This window comes from Hydra vulgaris, chromosome 10 (assembly GCF_038396675.1).
Source record: "Hydra vulgaris chromosome 10, alternate assembly HydraT2T_AEP".
NCBI lineage: Eukaryota > Metazoa > Cnidaria > Hydrozoa > Anthoathecata > Hydridae > Hydra > Hydra vulgaris.
This window is the reverse complement of record NC_088929.1, coordinates 23,140,001-23,160,000: the sequence shown is the minus strand read 5'-3', so window position 1 is coordinate 23,160,000 and position 20,000 is coordinate 23,140,001. Positions and strand designations below refer to the sequence as shown.

General features: G+C 26.9%; 1 protein-coding gene across 1 annotated transcript in view; it reads right to left on the bottom strand.

Annotated features, from left to right (window-relative positions):
- The window catches only part of LOC100202247 (transducin beta-like protein 2), a 109,653-nt gene that overhangs the window by 47,441 nt on the left and 42,212 nt on the right, over positions 1-20,000 (bottom strand). Inside the window, exons 4-6 of the mRNA XM_065807545.1 lie at positions 18,515-18,729; positions 18,320-18,406; positions 16,195-16,256 (exon numbers count right to left, since the gene is read on the bottom strand). Coding sequence (XP_065663617.1) covers positions 16,195-16,256; positions 18,320-18,406; positions 18,515-18,729 — 364 coding nt within the window. The remainder of the gene's footprint in view (positions 1-16,194; positions 16,257-18,319; positions 18,407-18,514; positions 18,730-20,000) is intronic.

Below are 20,000 nucleotides of genomic sequence, written 5' to 3'. Positions count from 1 at the left end.
TATTTTAGGTATATGTCAATATATTATGTTAAACTTTTATTTTACAACCATTAATTTTTGGTGAATATTTTTTCCATAGCTCTCATTTCTCCTCGTATCATAAATCTCATTATTTTCTGTACAGTTTCATTTCACCTTTCACTGTCATTTGATTGATTTTGATAGAGAATTTTATGCTGATTAAGAATTAAATAAAAACATAGACTTGAAAAATTGAGGAAAGTACTCTGATTTAATGTTTAAAAAAATATACTAAAAACAGTGATATTCTCCATCTTTTTCATACTCGCTTATGATTTCTTTACTAAGTTATATTGAAATTGATTGGCTTTTATTAACACTACAAAGCAAAACTGTTTGAAGCAAAAACCATTAGTGTCTGAGAAACCACTGGCCCTAACCCAAACCCTGACTAGTAAAAGACCAAGGTTGATAAAGGCCACAACCGGGGCCAGATTTGATATAAAAGCTAGGTTAGAGCCAGGGCATTGACTGCATTGATAAATTCAATAGTATATCTTTTTTATTCAAAATTTGTGTCATATTTTTATATAATGTAGGTATATTTATACATGAAAATGCATATGTAAAAATATATAATAGAAATGAATATACATGAACATTCGGTGACTATTTAGTATTAGGCTTATTTGGCTACTTTTTTACTATTCAGTATTTGACCAAATATTGCAAACTATTCAACTGAATACTAGATTGTAACAACAAAAAATGCATAGAAACATATAATAAAAAACTATTTTTATTATAGCTGTCCAATATAAGCAAAAGTTTCATACAAAAACCAACTGTATTTGCAATTTTCTTTTCCACATTTGCAAGCCTTCCAAAGAGACACGTGCAGTTTTTTTTCTTGTATGTCCATGCATGAGCATTTTATTTTAGACAACTTAGTCACGGCCATTTGCAAGTTTTATTATACTAAGTGTTGTGGAAAAAACTAGGTTTTAAAAGAAAAGAAAGCAAAACTAACAAAACAGGAAATAAAAATAAATTGAAATTGAAAAAACTTATAAAAATTAATAACTTAAATATCTTTTGCACTGTTTTGCTTTTTATTTTTTTAGGGTGGTTGTTATTTTCAGCAACAAAATTAGATAAGGCAAAGCAAAAAAAAACAAACAGTTTTAAGACAAAATTAAAAAGAATGATTTTCCTATTTTCTAATTGTTTTTTTTTCAAAGAGAAAATGAAAATATGAATTGCTATCTATTTGTAAAGTATATTTGTATAATTTTAATGTAACAAGTGTATATTGTCCCTATATGAATACATCAATGTAATGCATGCGAATATTTTCATGTACTTTTTTTAGTATACACGCACGTTTAGCTTATTTGGATAAAGCGTTTACTTCACACACAGAATGACTTTTGAATCCCACAATTATCCATTTTTTTATTGTTTTTCTTTTAAACACCGCTGTTCATATTTGCTTTGTAACTGATTTATCTTTACTTTTTTGTATATAAAAAATCTTTCTGTTGTATGCTTTTGGATGATACACATTTCTACACATTTAGATTTCTTATACCATTAAAGCCTCTCAGTGTATTTTAAAAGTAAGGTATGCACACATATACATATTTTTTAAGCTTTGATTAGGCTATGCCGTCTACATATTTTTTACATAGCTTTAATTGTTTCATATTACTTTTTTATTTCTGTAGGTTTTTTATCCCCAATCTTTTAGTGCTTTGTCATTTTGGATACCAGTTACTTTTTAACATTTGCATTTGTGCACTTTGATCTGCCATCTCCCTTTTGGTCTACTATGTTATTGGTGAAGTATACAAAAACAATTTTAATAATTGTTTATGTATATTTTACCAATAACATAGTAGACCAAAAGGAAGAGGGCGGATAGAAAAACAAAAAAAATTTGGGAAGTGGTGGGATTCAAATGGACTATCTGTGTATGAATAAAAATATACACATGCATTACATAGATGTATTCATGTAGGGACAATATATGAGCCCATGAGATGCATAGTGGTATAAGTCACTTTTTTCAATATTTTGAGTTATTGCCACCAATGGTTAGCATTTTGTTTATTCTATTACATGGCAGAGTGGTATAGGTCTAATGATATCGATAACGATGCTATTTTTATTTACTTCCTCTAAAACAGTTTGATGATTTATGATATGATGTCTACTAAATGCCTCTGTATCTCAAAACTAGATATGAGTGACTTATACCACTATGCATCTGAGGGGCTCATATATTTGTCACATTAAAACACAAACATACTTTACAAACAGGTAGCAACTTATATTTTTACTTTCCCCTTTAAAAAAAACAATTTTTTTATTTTTTTAATAATTCATCTCCCCAAGGCCAAGAAGGCCACTACAGATGAGGAGGCTACTTGTGGTTATAACCCTCTTTACGAACAAGACCACTAAGCAGAGAAACAAGTTGTGGCGGTACTACCAGGGACATGGTAGGAATTGAACTCTACAACACTACCGCATATACCGCAATAAAATTATATGGAAATTGTAGGAATATCATTTATTTTAATGTCAACTTGAAGCAGTTTTTTTTTTTTTTGCTTTTTTTTTTTTTTTTTCAATTTCGTTGCTAAAAATAACAACCACTCTAAATAAATAAAAAATTAAAACATTACACAAATTATTTAAATTATTAATTTTTTTTTTGTTTTTTTCTGTTTTAATTTCCTATTTGTTAGTTATGCTTTCTTTGTTTCTAAAAACTAGTTAGTTTTGGAACGTGCATCAATAAAAAAGGGCAACCAAATAATTGACATTCTCATTAAGTTAAAACATGTTTTAAGTTCAGGTTTTTGTAAAGATATCATTTTAAATAAATAAAGTTCTTTGTGCTATATCTATCTTTAGCAACTTCTGAAATTACCTCAGAAATGTAAGACCTCAGCTATTTTTGTAATATTTTTGAATGGTTTTAAGAGTTAGATACTTTTACACATTTTTTCAGTTTTAATTTTCATTCCAAAATTTGCCAAGGAAATTTCCACTGCAATGGTTGCAATACATTAAAAATAGAAATAAATAGTTTTAATAGGAAATGTAAATATTCAAAACTATTTGATGTAGACTGTTTGGGTAGATTAGGGTAATTATATTCACAGATTACCAATGGGTAATAAGGGTGATATGAGCACCTAGTAATATGAGGATACTAAAAGATTTTTAAGGTGTAAGCAGTGAAGTAAAACACCAAACTTTAATACTAAAATAATGAAATTTAATTTTTATAAAGAAAAAGTTAGCTATAAATCTGTTCAATTTAAGTTTTGACTTTATTTAAATATGCCATTATTGTGTGATATAAGCATGCTCAAATTACCCAGTGTTTTTATAAATATATAAAAGTCTTAAAATTGCAGTGGTATCAATTGATAAAAACAAAATATAGTAAAAATTTTTAATATTTTAACAATACTAAATATCTTTTTGTAATTTAAATTTGAAAAAATTGTAATTTTATCGTTTTAAGGTTTGAGTTATTAAAATTGAAAAAATAACAAACTGATTTTTTTTTGTTTTTTTTCTTCTGTAAAACAATGTAGTATTATTTATTCAATAAAAAATGGCTTTGATCTTTTTAACGATAAGTTTAGTTAATAACTAATCATTATATTCCACAAATTAGTTCTAATTATCAGGTTGGTATTTTTTTACTTAATTAATGTTATTTTTTTTTTTAGCAAATTTAAAGTGTTCATATTACCAAGTAGTCTGGCTAATATGAGCAATTTTGCTATTTTTTTAAAACCTTTGTGTTTTCAAAAAAAAATTATGGTGCCCAAATATCTATGTGGATCATGGGCAGTGATTCCTAAAAATTGTTTATTCTCAACAAATTTTGGATCCAGCATAATTATTTTTAAAATTATTCGAACCTTTGCTTAAGTTGCTCATAATACTCTAATCTACCCTATTCACTAAGTATAATAACAAAATAACTAAGTGTGACTGAATATTTGGCAGCCCATTATTGGGTTCTTTAGCCGTGCACCTAGCCAAATATCTGGTATTCTGCAAAATCACTATTTGTGACATCTTTAATTATCATCATCATCATTATTACCATAATCATTTTTTTAATCTTTTTTACAAGAAAATCTCTCTTAAGAACAAATATCTTTTTGTTATTGCACAAATTCAATGTAAAGAGGTCCTTTCTGATGCTAAGCTCCATTGTTTTCAGTTTACTAAAACTTGTGTCTTATCTCAGATGTTAGGTTCCAGAGACTTTTGGAAAATCTTCAACAGTATGATTAACTAAAGTCTAACATTCCATCTCTAATTCATGGGTCTGATTTTATTACTTCTCCTCAGAATAAGACTAAATTATTTGCAAAGAATTTTTCTTACAATTTAACTCTTCAATCTAATGGCTATACTCTTCCTGTCATTCCAGTAAAACAGTTCAACCCATTAATAGACATCCAAATCAATCCGGCTTCAAATGGGATTCTAAAGTCAAAAATCAGCTAAACTCATCTATGGCTTGTGGTCCAGACAACATTCTTGTCATAGTTTTACAAAAATGTTCAGCTCTCTTTGATTCTTGCTATAAATAGGTGTTTCTAATTTTTGAAAATCCAAAAATCGCAATACTGTTGACATTCCTATATTAATAAATAACAACCTTCTCATTTTCAGACAAATGCACATTTTAAATGTAGTTGGACTTCCTTTATCTGCCAAGCTTGAGCAGCTCTTCCAACATCATAATGTTGGAAAAGCAGCTCAAAAGTTGATCTTAAAAGTTGATCTCTTTCTTTTTCTACAAATACTATCATAGTTGCTGCTCAAACAAGTTTTTTAGTTCAATCAACCAAAACTTGTTTATGCTTGGCTCATGTCCCTTCATGCTATAAAATTTTTCATTTATCTATTTTTTTTGGCACATCAACAAAACCTCAAAACTTTCACCCATTTTCATGTTTTCCTGACTCATACAACCCACAACTTTTTAAGTCTTCTGTAAACCGTTTTCATGCTCTTTAAACCTAACCTTTGTTTTCTAGTAACTCATAACTTATTAGTGGCTGCTTGCAACCTTGTTGGAAGTGAATTAGTTTACTCTCTCTCTCTCTCTCTCTCTCTCTCTTTCTCTCTCTCTCTCTCTCTCTCTCTCTCTCTCTCTCTCTCTCTCTCTCTCTCTCTCTCTCTCTCTCTCTCTCTCTCTCTCTTCTCTCTCTCTCTCTTCTCTCCCTCCCTCTCTCTCTCCCTCTCTCTCTCTCTCTATATATATATATATATATTATATATATATATATATATATAATATATATATATATATATATATATATATATATATCAGGCATTGTTTTAAATAATGAATGCTTAATGCATTAGCTTAATGTGAGTTTTTATCATTTTATTTTTTAAGGACATCAAAACTACCGCAAAATAATAAATTTCTGCAAAACGCGACCATAAAAAAAATAACTCAATTAACAAAACACAATAAAGAAATGTTATATTGGAATGTTTATTTACTTTAAATTTTTTAAATTAACATTTCATTTATCTACTTTACCAGTGATTTGTATTTGTTAACAGCAAGTTTTGTACGCTAAAAATGTGTGTATTCTGCAAATTTTTGATGCAGCTTTAGAATTCGTCTACAATTTTTAGTAAAAGAAAAAAAAAATAGTATAGGGCAAAATGGCAAAAAATATTGCGATAAAAATGAGCTCTTTATTTTTTCAAGAAAAATTTAAAATTAAAATATTGAACAATATTTATTAATATTTTAAAATAAAATTGACAGTTAAGTTCTACTCAAGCATAAACTTTAATTTTATTATCTATATAAACTTTCTATCAGTTAATTATTTCACGAAGAGTGTCTGTTAAAATATCATCTTCACTATCAATATCACTATCTGTGTTATCTGTATCGCTTGTTTCAATTATTTGATCAAAGCCTACTAAACTTTTCTGAACTTCTTGATCAGATGTAGTAGTTAGACATTTTCTACGCTTAATTTCGTTATAATCTTCAACCAACAAAAGACTATGGTTTTAAAGAATTACAACACAATCAGCAAGTGCTTCATGACTCAAAGAGAGTCTTTTATCTGATAAAATATTTGTGACAGTGTCAAATGTCCTTTCAACATGTGAATTCGATCCAGATATACTCATAATTAATGAAACAAGGCAACATAAATTTTTAAATTGAATATAATACTTTTAAAAATAATGTTCCACAAACTGCGCACCGGGTGAGTCAAATTCAGTTTTAACTAGCCACTTTACTTTTTTCCATTCTCTTAATGCGGCGTCTCTTTGAAAATCAACGTTTTTTAATGGCGTTTTAAAATAATTGCTAAAAAGGTTGATTTCCGGCACTCCTGATTCCATGTCTTCATATATACAAATTATTGGATCAATAAATTTTATACTTCTAAAAAGTATAAATTCTCTTGAGTAGTCTTGAAATCTACTTGACAGTTTTGAAAAAATCTACAAAGACAGTTTTAAAAAAATCGTTTTTTTAATTTGACGAACTTCCATAATTGATTCATCATAAACAAAACTATTCATTTCTAATACTACGTTGACATACATACAATTTTTAACGTGCCTTCGTTTATCGCCAGCCTTAGTAAATGAACCTTCTACATCATTTTTATCAGTGACCATGTAACGGTTTATAAAACTCTCAATAAATTCATTAACTTTTCCTATTGCTTGAATTTTATCTTCTATCTTCAATAGAGTTTGATTTATAACTGTTGGAATTTAATAAGCCAATAACTCATTAGTTTCAAATATTTTTGTGACTGGAACATCTAAGCTGTCTAGGTACAAACCAACTTTGCAAAGGAAAGAATGGCACCTGAATGATTTTAATAACCCCTATACTTTCGCAACAGTTTGAATATTTGTCTGCTTGCTTGCATAATTTTGGACAACAGACTACAAACTCCTTTCCTCCTATGTCCAACAAACCTTGTTCCTGTAATTTTTGGTAAATTGTAGTGTGTTATATCAAGGCATTTTGAGGCTGCTTCAACTTCCGCTTTTAATTTACCAGAGTTCCTTAATAGATAGTAGTTAGCAATATAAAAGTCGTCAATTTTTGTAAAATCAGGGATTTCTTTAAATGCTTCTTTTACTGCCAATTCAACCCTATGATTAATGCAATGGATTTTAATCAACCACGGGCGACTCTGCTGCAATTGTGTCAGTACACTGTTATGTACACCAAAATAACACTTGCACCATCTGCAGTTGCACATATAACTTTGTTAGTATAATGTTCAGATCTTATTTTAAATAATGATGCATCTGATTCAAATATGCTGTTTATACCATTAGTTACTGAGTTTGAGTCAATGCCACCAAAGAGTGACATGTCCAGCAGCTCTGTGACTATGTAGATTGGTATACTGTTTCTTTCCATTCGAACTAAAACCAGTTCTTTTTCTTTGTCCATTTTTCTTGCTTGACTACCATCACTAAGAATAGCAAAAAAGTTGCACCGTTTAAGGTTTTCATCACACTTTTCACATACGGAGTCAACACAACATTTAATCATTTCTCTTCCAGTATGACTATTCTCATTTCGTTTAATTAAGCTTGCGCCAGTTAATTTTGTACACTTCACCTTAAATAAAAATGTTAAAAGCATCCATTAAAAAATAGAACTTGTAAGCATATACAGGTAGAAAAATTAAACAAATTAGGGTAACATGAGCACCTTGGTTATTATGAGCATACCCAAAAACTTCTAAGATGTAAGTAGTGAAGCTAAAGTTGCTTTATAACTTTTGAATCAACTTTATATGGAACTGTGACAACAATATGGTTATAACAAGAACCAGTATAATTTGCATAAAATTATATGTAGTAAATAGCAGCTCTCGTCTAATTAAAATCTAATTTAAAATTAAATTTTTTGTTCAAATATTATCATTACGCATTACGCAAAATATCATCATTCATTATTAAACATTTAGTTTTATATTAAACATTTAGTTTTGAACTTATTAAAAAAAAAACATTTTTGTGTAATACAAACGTGCTCATATTACCTAGTGTTTTTAATTAAAATTACCTAGTTTAAAGTCCTAAAATTGCAGTGGTTTTGATTGCTTTTTGAATATTTAAAAAATATAATTTTAACAATACAAAATATCTTAAAGTTAAAAAAATTTGTAATTTTATCATTTTCAAGGTTTGAGTTAATAAAATTGAAAAAATAACAATCTTATTGTTTTTTTTTGTTGTTGTTACATAAAACAAAGTAGTTTTGTTTCAATAAAAAAAGGCTTAAAATTTGATTTTTTAATGATTTATATAATAAATTTTGTTAATAATGATTCATTATATTCCACAAATTAGTTCAAATTGTTATGTTGTTATTTTTTATACTTAATAAATATTATTTTTTAAACTTAATTTAAGGTGCTCATATTACCAAGTGGTCTGGGTAATATGAGCATATAGGCTACTTTTTTAAAACCTCTGTGTTTTTAAGAAAAAAATTTCGGGTGTCCGAATATCTAAATAGATCATAAGTAGTGACCCCTAAAAATTGTTAATTTAAAAAATTTTGGATTAAGCATAATTAATTTAGAAAAAATTCCAATTTTGGGTTAAGGTGCTCATAATACCCTATTCTACCCTAACAGTTAAATAAAATGTTATAATAGCGAAAATGGTATTTCACTCATATGTAAGAAAAGTTTTAAATCTTACCAGAACAGAAAAATGTGAATGAGACATTGTAGGATGGCACCTGAAAATCAATCTGTTAATATACTACTGTGATCAAAAAGTAAGGTGAATTTTTAATTTAAACTTCCCGCCTTATTCGAATCGTCCAATCTTTTTTATTTTTAAGTTGGTAGGAATGTCATTAACATTTGCGCCAAATTACATGTCAAACTCATAATTATTTTTTTTTGTTTACGCTTGTTTCTGAAGTACCAAAAGTGCATTCGGCGATTTTCACGATGTCTAATTTTGTTGAGCAAAGAAGTGCTATTAAATTTTGTTTGCGGAATGATATTTCTGCTGCTGAAACGTATCGAATGTTGCAAAAGGCCTTCGGTGAAGAGACTATGTCTCAAAAAAATGTTTACAAGTGGTACAAAGACTTCAAAGAAGGCCGAGAACGTGTTGATGACTTGGAACGCTCCGGACGACCATCGACTTTGATTGATGATCGCCACATCAACAAAATCAAAGAATTGGTGCTCTCAAATCGTCGATTAACCATTCGAGACCTTGTTGACATGGTTGGAATATCATTTGGGTCAGTGCAAGCGATTTTGAAGGATCATTTGGGCCTCAGAAGACTCAAATCACGTTTGGTGCCGAGATTTCTCAATTTCTTTGAAAAAGAGCGTTGCGTTAAAACGTGTGAAGCAATGCCTTCTGACTATCAAGACATCTACAAACAAATTATTACTGGCGATGAGACTTGGGTCTACGCATACGACCCTGAAACAACCGACCAACCGAGTGAATACCGTGAAAAAGGCGAGCCGAGACCGAAGCAACCACGTCAAAGTCGCTCAAAAATCAAGGTCATGTTGACTGTTTTCTTTGATTATTGTGGTGTCGTGCACTACGAATTCCTTCCAACTGGCCAAACTGTCAACAAGGAATATTATTTAAGCGTTATGCGACGTTTGCGTGAAGCTATTCGCAAAAAGAGACCGGAATTATGGGCCAATAACTCTTGGATTTTGCACCACGATAATGCGCCTTCGCACACAGCACTGGTTCTTCGTGAGTTTTTCGCCAAAAACTCTACCCATGTTGCTCCACAACCACCCTATTCGCCCGACTTAGCACCGTGTGACTTCTGGCTGTTCCCAAAGCTCAAGAGACCACTCCGGGGAAATCGTTTTGAGTCCATTGAAGAGATCCAACATGAATCGGCACGCGCATTGAAGGCTATCCCTACCGAGGACTTTTCGGCATGCTTCGAAGACTGGAAAAAACGTTGGCCAAAGTGCATTGGGGCCGGGGGGGATTATTTTGAGGGGGACGATACAGATTTGGAAGAATAAATAAAGATTTTTCATTTTATAAAAAAATTCACCTTACTTTTTGATCACAGTAGTATATAATAATGATTTTTAAACAGAGTTCAACCTCTATCAATTTGATTACCAAATATTATCAATTTATTTTATTTTTTTGCTTGCGAAGACATTTTTTCATGGTACAAAAAAATTAGCGGGAAGCGAATCTTTTTTTATTGATAAAATGCTCATTTCTATTTCACTTAAAATATTTTTTAAGTGCTTACTCCATCATTAACAATAATGAATATGATTACCTGTTATGCTTTTGAAAAAAATATAAGTTAATAACAGCGCCAAATTTGCTTAACAGCAAAACTTAAATGCTAAATTACTTCAATAAAAAAAAATAACATTTCTAATTACTTCAATATATAACAGCTGGAACAATTTATAATCAAATAGTTTTAGTAAGTTACTAAAAGTAAAAAACTATTTTTTAAGTTACGTTAGTAAGTTACTTGAACATATAAATTTCGAATTTCGAATCTTTTCATTTCTATATATTGGAAAAATTGCCAAGTTTGGTAACGTAACTTTTAAACATTTTTATTTCTGGCATAAAGAAGTATTTTTTAATATCCACACCCTGAAATATAAAAATAGTTGTAACGTTTATTTAATTTGTAAGAATTAAATAATGAGAAAAAAAAATAAAAAATAGCATTTAACATTTTATATAGAACCAGTACATCTAGTTTGATAGAAAATTCAATTCCATCTTATAAGTTTGGTCTAAGGAGCGGTGAATATTCGTTAAAATAGCATAAATTTGTCTTTCAATTAAATTCGGGTCTTAAAAAAATGACTTCTTCTGCCCTTAGAAAGGTTACATTATGCAATTGTTATTGTTAAAAATAAAAAAAATTTTTCGAAAAAATATTTTGCTGGCATTTTATTATTTAAAAAGTTATTTACACACAAATTTTCAATAAAATAAAACAATTTGAAATAAATTAAAAACATTTTTTTTATGTCATTTTTGTCAATTAGTAATGTGTTACTAAGCGATGAAAAGTACCATCTACAAAGACTATAGGAATTGCGCATAATTTACGAGTGTGTGAAATATTTTAAAATTAAAGTATTATTTAAAAAAAAAGAAATAACAGTTAATAATCAAAAATAAAGTTCAGAAGCAAATAAAAAAATTAAACAAACAAATTGTATCAGAAGGTCGCAAATAAACAATATCTTTTTTTATGGATTCATATTCACTAAGTTACGACAAACATTATTTTAAAAAAATTGTAAAAATTAAATTACTTTTAACTTTTACAATTTTTTAAGGGGCGCTAAATGAAAAGAAGGTACCTTAAAAAAAAAAAAGGTCCTTCATCTATAATATAGAAAAATTTTAATAAATAAGGGCGCCAATCAGGGTTGCTGTCCCAGAGCGTGACCGCTCTCGGCGGTCTGCTATTAACTTATTTGCTTTTAAATTGAAATGGCTTGAAAATAGAAGAAGTTATTAAAATAAAACATCAACAATTTAAATTAAACCCTTACATTTTTTGCTCCTTCTTTATTATTGTCAAAATCTTCATTTTCCAATTGTATAGTATATTGGTGAGTCCTACTTGATATATGTCTACTAGTGCTATCTTTTTTAACACTACTCGTACCATTTATAAATCGTAAGGCAGCTGCTCTTACTGCTCCATTAGTTCTTAATAAAATAGTACTTCGATGAAGAGCACACATATGATTTTATGAATTTACATATGAATTTACATATGATTTTAACTACATAAGTAGTTTCTTTTTCTGTAATGGTTTCAATTTGAAAATCCTTGACAAACTCACATCTATTAAAAGTCTTCAAAGTAACTCTCTTGCTTTTCAAAGTACTATCCATATTTTATTTTTAAAAATTTGGTAAAGAATAGGAAAAGTAAACTTTTTATATATCCTAATTTGTCTTAATTTATATAGAAATATAAATAGTCATTAGTGAAGAATAACAACTGTCATTAAAATGTGCCTTGTTATAAATTTCATGGAGTCTGCAATGTGTGCCTTCATTAGAAAATTGACGGCTTAAAAGTGTTAAGTGGAAATTATACTCTATTCTTGATTTATCTAAATTTAAGTTTTCTTAACAATTTTATTGTCTCGTTCGTAAAAGTCATCGTCATCATCTACAGAGTGTCAATTAAATGTTGCGAATAACAGTTAATTGTCTGCATCCTTTCTTTCCAAAAATAAAAAATAAAAAAAATACATTTTCCAAAAATTTAATAATATTTGAGGTAATACAAAACTTTAATAGTAAATATATCTTCTACTAAAAAATTAAACGGGTAACGATCGTTTTGTGTGCTAACTTTATTAAAAAGTCTGAATATTACACATACCTTTTACATATTAAAAACTAAAAGAATAATTTAAATAACTTTTTAATTAATTTTTTTTTTTTAACTTTAAGGATTTTTCTGTTCACTTTTTGAATAGCGCATTAACTGTTAATTATGTAAAGCTGCTGTTAAAAATAAATAAATATTTTATATAAAGTATGACATTGCAAGACCTTATTTTTATTATATATTTTGTATTGGTTTGCTTCAAGCATGTTTGTGTTCAATATTTGCGCTTTTCAAGCAAAACAATCGATCATTACCATAAAACAAAATAAAAATAAAAATAACATAAACAGCGATAATTTAAAATATAACTTTTTTGTTTTTTGTTATTCACTTGTTTTTACTGTTCAATAGAGGTTTAAAGAATTTTTTTTTATTGCTATAAAAACTTGTATAAATAAATATACTTGGGCTTGCTAAATAAAAAAATGATACATAAAAAAATTAATCGTTTCATTTAGTAACTTTGTATACAAAGCAAAAAATGAATAAACTTGTTTTTTGTTACTAATAACAAAAAACAATTTTATTGATGATTTTTTATAAAATTTGTCATTATTTATCAAAATATATAGTATACTATATATTTTGATAAAAAAAAGCTTAATTAAACTTGAGTTTTTTCATTAGTAAATGGTGCATATATCCAGCATAACTGTCATTCAAACTTTTTTACATAATCGTAAAAGTGGTTTTTTGTAAAATTAATTACTTCTTTTATCTTACCGCCTAATAGAGCAATTTAAAAGTTAAAAAAATATCAAAGTTGCTTCATGTAAATCACTCTAGGCATACGTAGTTGATACGTAAATTGCCAGCAACTTAACGCTTTGAAACAACCGCTGTATATATATATATATATATATATATATATATATATATATATATATATATATATATATATATATATATATATATATATATATATATTATATATATATATATATATATATATATATTTATATATATATATATTTATATGCCAGTATTTGACTAATAGTAAATGGATGCATAAATTTATAATATATAAAGTATTATGAACTTCAGCTAACAACTCTAGCCAATTCTTATTATTTTGCTGGAGGCCGGGTTTGTTAAAAGTCCAATTTTAGCCAAGGCCGGTGCCCCAGCTACTTACTAACCTTGAACTTAACTATGTACTTTTGTTTACACAATTTCCTATTTGTCAGTCAACATATGTACATTTATTATACATACATGTCACATCTAAGTAAAAAACAATTGGGTCATTCAAAAACTTTGGGTTTTTCAAGGATATGTTGATCTTTTCTCAACCAGAAAAAAAAACAAAATATGTTGATTTTAAAAAAATATGAAAATGAAAAATAATTAGTAAGTGTTAATAATACTGATAGTAACATTACACTAGTAAAAAGTTTTTGCATTACAGAAAATACATAATTATCAAATTCAGTATAAATTTCAGCAAAATTAATAATAACTCTGTAAAAGATAAAACCATGATAATAAAATATTGATATCTGAAATATTTAACGATTTCAGATAAAAATTTCCAGGATTTCCAGGAATTATTGCTAAAAGGGGTTCCAGGAATTTTCCAGGACTTATTAAACTCCAGGACTTTTCCAGATATTTAAAGACCACTGTCCACCCTGACCCTTGACCCAGGGGCAAGTCCACATTGTTAGGTGTATGAGATAACTTCTAGACATAGAGCTAACTCTGAACTTATATGCAATGAATGAAGCTTGGTAACAAAAAAGCAACACCCCACAAATTGAGGGTGGTTTACACTTAATAATTTTCAAATGCCTAAAGAAAAAAAAAATTAAAATTACTTGATGAATATAAATCTAGTTGAGAATAGTTGTTCTCATTTTGTGGCAGAGGGGTTAGAGTTTCAAAGCTTTTTCATTCCCAGGCTCCAATCATTGCAAATTTTCGGAAAGCATCCTTATTTGAAAATAGTATAAATATATAAATGCTTTGAGTTAGCTCTATGTCTGTTAGTTAAAAAACATCAGAAATATTAGATTCTGATGAAAAGTTAGTTAAAAAACATCAGAAATGTTGGATTCGCCCTTGCCTTGAAAACCCCTAAATGACCACCTGTGTGGTTATGATCTCTTCAAACTTAAAAATAAACCTGAAAATCAACTATTTGCCCCCAAACACCCATAAAAATATGTATCATACGTCTTTAAAGTTATTTTTTTTGAAAGTATTTTTTATTAAACAGGACTGGTTTTTAAATATTCAACACAAATAACATAAGAAAAAAAAAAAAAAAATTTCTAATGATGGTTCTAATAATGTTTCTAATAATGGTTCTAATAATGTTTCTAATAATGGAAAAAACTGTTTTACTTCACTTAAAACATTCGTTTTCTTTGGTTCCTTGGAGGTTTGTGTTATCGGTATTTGCGTTACCGGTATTTGTGTTACTGTATCATAATAATATTAATTTAGAAACATATTAAACTTTTCTTAAATTTAAACAGAACAGTTACTAAAAGAAATGCTTTTATAACCAATTAGCTCTTTCCTAACAGAATGTAGAAAATCAAAAGTAAAACTTTTATAACCTGAAATCTTTCAAATTTTGCAGGCTGTGGAACATGACTACCATGCAGTAATGACATTTACAATCTTACATTATATCTTATTTAAAGAAGTAGACTTAACAGAATCTTGTTTGAGTCAGATGAGTAGTTTATTAAAAAATTATTGCCACAACAAGCATGACCACTAATTGGACATTCCAACAAAAAAGTTTATTAACTATGCGTCTTGTTTAAATGCATTAATTTTTTTTAAACTTTCTTGTTTTATATTATCCTAATTTCAAAATAATGCTTAATTTTCTCCATAAAACAAACAAAATTGTTTAAGGGGAAATTGTTTTCTTTTCATAATTCAGGGAAAATATCATTGAAACCACAAAAAAACTATTTTTCAAAAAATAAAAGTTATTGATTAAATCTTATTATAAAAACTAATGTTCGTAAAACAAGAACAATTCTACAATTAATTTAATTGTAGAACAATGTCTTTATATATAACCATTTATCAAATGTTTAATCATCAAAATAGAAACAAAATGATCAATAAGTAAAGATTTAAAAATTATACTTATTTTATTTTAAAAACAAAACTAATATTAGTGCAATAAATATAAGATGTTTAAATTTAAAAACCATACTGATATTTTTTAAAAACAAGTTCTCCTAATAAAATCTTAAAATAGAAAATACTATTTTAATTTTTTGAATTAAAAAAAAAATAGTGCCAATAAATTTGATTTCATAGTAAATGAAAACAAAATATTTTAATGGAAATATAAATAAAACAAAGTAGAAAAGCAGTATTCTTTGTTTAACTACAATTTTTAGATTCCAGTTTGATTTAAAATGCCTAATGTAGTGCAAACATTTTTTTATAAAAATGGAAAATTATGTAAACCTTTTGAAAAACTCTGCAGTAAGTATATTGATTATTCAAACTAGATGTTTTTACAATGGAAAAAACTACGCAGATTCATGAAGTTAATATTTACCTCTCAATCGGAAGTAAAATGCCAAAACAACAGATGTTTATTGTACATATCTCAATAAATAAATTGTTTTGGTATTTTTGTAAAAAATTTACAAAAAGAAAAAACTTTGACACATGAAAAGCCCTTTAAGAAGTCAAATAAATTTCATTAAAGCATTTTAATGAAATTTATGCTTTAATGAAATTTATGCTTCTTTAACAAATATCAACAGTCTAACTTGTTGTACCTGAGAAAAAGATCCAGTTTTATCAAAAACGATTTGCCAAAGTTTAACATCAGAAGTGAACCCTAAAGAGTGAAAAATAATTTTTTTTAATCAAGAATAAAAAAAGTTGTATTGCAACAAATATCTTTATTAATTTTTGCAACTAGGGCTTTGGAGCAGTCTAATTTTTATGGTTTGCAGCGATGTAATGCTGGAGTGAATGCTTCACTTCAGCATTAGATCGCTGCTCTGGCTCTTCTCCATGGTCCAAGAACAATTTTTGTTGTTGTTAAAGATACATATATATTGAATTACTTACATATATGTACTTATGTTACATGTATACAAAGCAGAATATTGTGTTTTGTTAATATGATCATCTGTATTTTTCCAAAATTCACATTTTCTTTTGAAACTTTTTCTTTTGGCAATGTTTAATGTTTTTATAATATTTTTATTATAGAACCAAACATTGATTTTATGAAAATTTCAATTTCCACCAGTTGCTGGATTTTCTTTATGTACCACAAAAACATTTACTGTGTAACAAAAAACAAACTTTCTAATCTTGTATTTCATAAACATTTAAACAATGGAAATGAGAAGAAATTTATTAGACTTTTTATGTATGTATTTACTAGTTCAATACATCTATTTAATTTTATTTTTTATTTTATTTTAGCAAGTTTATTAATTTATTACATCTACTACAATTGATAGATTTTTTAAAATAATATACAAGATTCATTAACACTAAAAACTAAATAAAAGCAATAAACAAAATATTTTTTCAAAAACATGGAAGCCGTAAATCAATTAAAATTGTCTAATCTCTGCTCAATCGCTGGGAAAGTCTTGTGCTTTGTGAAAAAATTGAGTAAATATCTTGTAAATATAATTAATAGTTGCAATTTTAGAACTACTTCAACAACTAACTCTGAATGGATATGAAATGCAACAATTTACTCTGAATGGATATGAAATGCAACAATTTACTCTGGATGGATATGAAATTCAACAATTTATTCTGACTGGATATGAAACTCAACAATTTACTCTGAATAGATATGAAATTCAACAATTTATTCTGACTGGATATGAAATTCAACAATTTACTCTGACTGGATATGAAATTCAACAACTTATTCTGAATGGATATGAAATTCAACAATTTACTCTGAATGGATATGAAATGCAACAATTTACTTTGAATGGTTATAAAATGCAACAATTTACTCTGGATGGATATGAAATTCAACAACTTATTTTGAATGGATATGAAACTCAACAATTTACTCTAAATGGATTTGAAGCAAAGTGTATACAACAACAGAAATAGTAAAAATCATTTGAATTTACAAAACATTAAAAACAAAATTTTAACAATTCACAACACAAAATAGATGAACTTTATGATAAATAGATGAACTTTGTGATAAAAAGATGAACTTTATAATAGATGAATTTTATGATAAATAGATGAACTTTATGATAAATAGATGAATTTTATGATGAATAGATGAACTTTATGATAAATTAATGAACTTTATGATTAACAGATGAACTTTATGATAAATAGATAAACTTTATGATACATATACACAGACGGAAATAAGATTAAAAATAATAATTAAGTAACTAATAACTGCTTAATAATTTTTGTTTTTAATAATGGAACATTCAAAACTAGACCATTTACTAACAGACCATTCAAAAGTACCAGATCAGAAGTATAAGACCAGATTTAATAAACTATGATGGATGAAATCTTAAAAATTTGTATGGGTTACTTTTACTCAAACAATTTTTTTACTATAATTGCTCAAAATTTATAAAACATTATTCGCCTTTTTTCCACCTACTCAAGTAAAAGCATCTGGAAAATGTTGTTATAACTTAATTGTTTAAATTTAATTAGGTTACTATATTAATAAGTAGCATTAATTAATAATCATTATTAAGTAAAGTTAACCATTTAAATTATTCTTTTTTAAGTTTCCAAAAATTCAATGTGAATTCGATGTGATTTTGATGTGCATAATTCTTATTACTATTATGTTATTACATTAATAAAACATTTATTAATAAAAAAAATTTTATAAAAATTTTTGATATAAAAATTTTTTTTATATCAAAAAAATCTCACCACATGCTGCTATAAGATTTCCACATGGTAAAATATCAGCATTGGTGTTGTAAACAAGCCGTGTATCTATTTTTTCATAAACATCACCTATAATTGAAATTTTAAGTTTACTTAAAATTTAAGTTATTCATACAAATAATATCACAGGTCAACAAATCTCTGGCCTGTGTATATTTGAAATTTGAGTAGGTCTACCTTTTAAGCTCCAGATTATTATTTGTGTATCTTTCCCAGCTGACATGATAAACTTGCCATTACTAGATATTGCTGCATTTATTATTTCTGTCTTATGAACTTTGGGAAAATCATACTCATGAGTTACATTCATTACAGAGTTTCCATTTTCTTTTTTCTTATGAATCTTAAAAACTCGAATGGTTTGTTCAACAGCTAATGAAACTATGAATGCTCTGAAAAAAATTATTTTTCAAATAGTTTTTTTTAGTTAAAAACAATTATCATTATAAATTATTTCATTATTGTTATATCATATAGTGGTAATTATAAAATTAAAAAAAATTTAAAAAAATAGGGCAGTTTAAGCTGCTTATCCACAATGAAGGGGTTGTATCAGAGTTTTTTTTCCAGATTAGTACCTAATAAAAACTTTGATATAAAACCCAATTTAATTGTGAAAGGGTTGTTGGAAACCCCAATTCAATTGTCGGTATTGGTAGAAAAAGTTCAGAAAGAACATTGTAAAAAATTGCTTTAACTCTTCAACATCATTTTCAAATTAAAAAGAAATTAAAGGAATATGGAAACCTGTTTGAAAGATAAATGTTTATTTTATTATTAATGTCCACAGTGTTCATAAATTTCATGATTTGTTTTTTTTTAACTTAAATTAAAAAAAAAGAATGAATTATTTATACAATATTTATTTATACAATATTTGTTTTTACAATATTTACAACAAAGTAAAAACTTTGCATCAAATCAATAAAAAAATCTCAGATTTTAATAACTTTTGCTTTAGAAATTCAAATTCATAAAAAAAAAATCTCCTTTTAGTTTCAGATATGTCAACCCTTTGTCCCAAAATCACTGTTGGTCATTTTTAGCACATTTTTCATTGGATTAATTAGCTTTCATTTATTTAATACTTGTTTTCATAGTAATAAAACCTATTTTTTAACTAAAAAAAAAAAACAATAAAAAGCTTCTATAAAAGAAGCTTCGTCATTTTAGTCCCTTTTTTCATTTTTGCTTTTTTCAGGGCAAAATTTAGGATGAAACTCACATAATTTGAAAACTTTTGTAATTCAAACATATTTTGATACCCCTTGACAATTCGAATTAAATGAGTTCAACTGTATATTCATATACCTAATATAAGCAATACTAACCTAAAAAAAAAATAATAAAATTTACAACCTATCTACTACGTTATATCAAACATATTCATTTCATGAAGAAAACTTAACTAAATTTAATCAGTAAATTTTTCTTTGTTAAATACATTGAAATACAAGAAAAATATCTTTTAAATTAACATTGCTTTTATTTATTTGTTTTTCAAATACCTCTCTTTTTTCTAACAATTGTAGTTGATTCTAATTTATATATATATACATATATATATATATATATATATATATATATATATATATATATATATATATATATATATATATATATATATATATATATATATATATATATATATATATATATATAT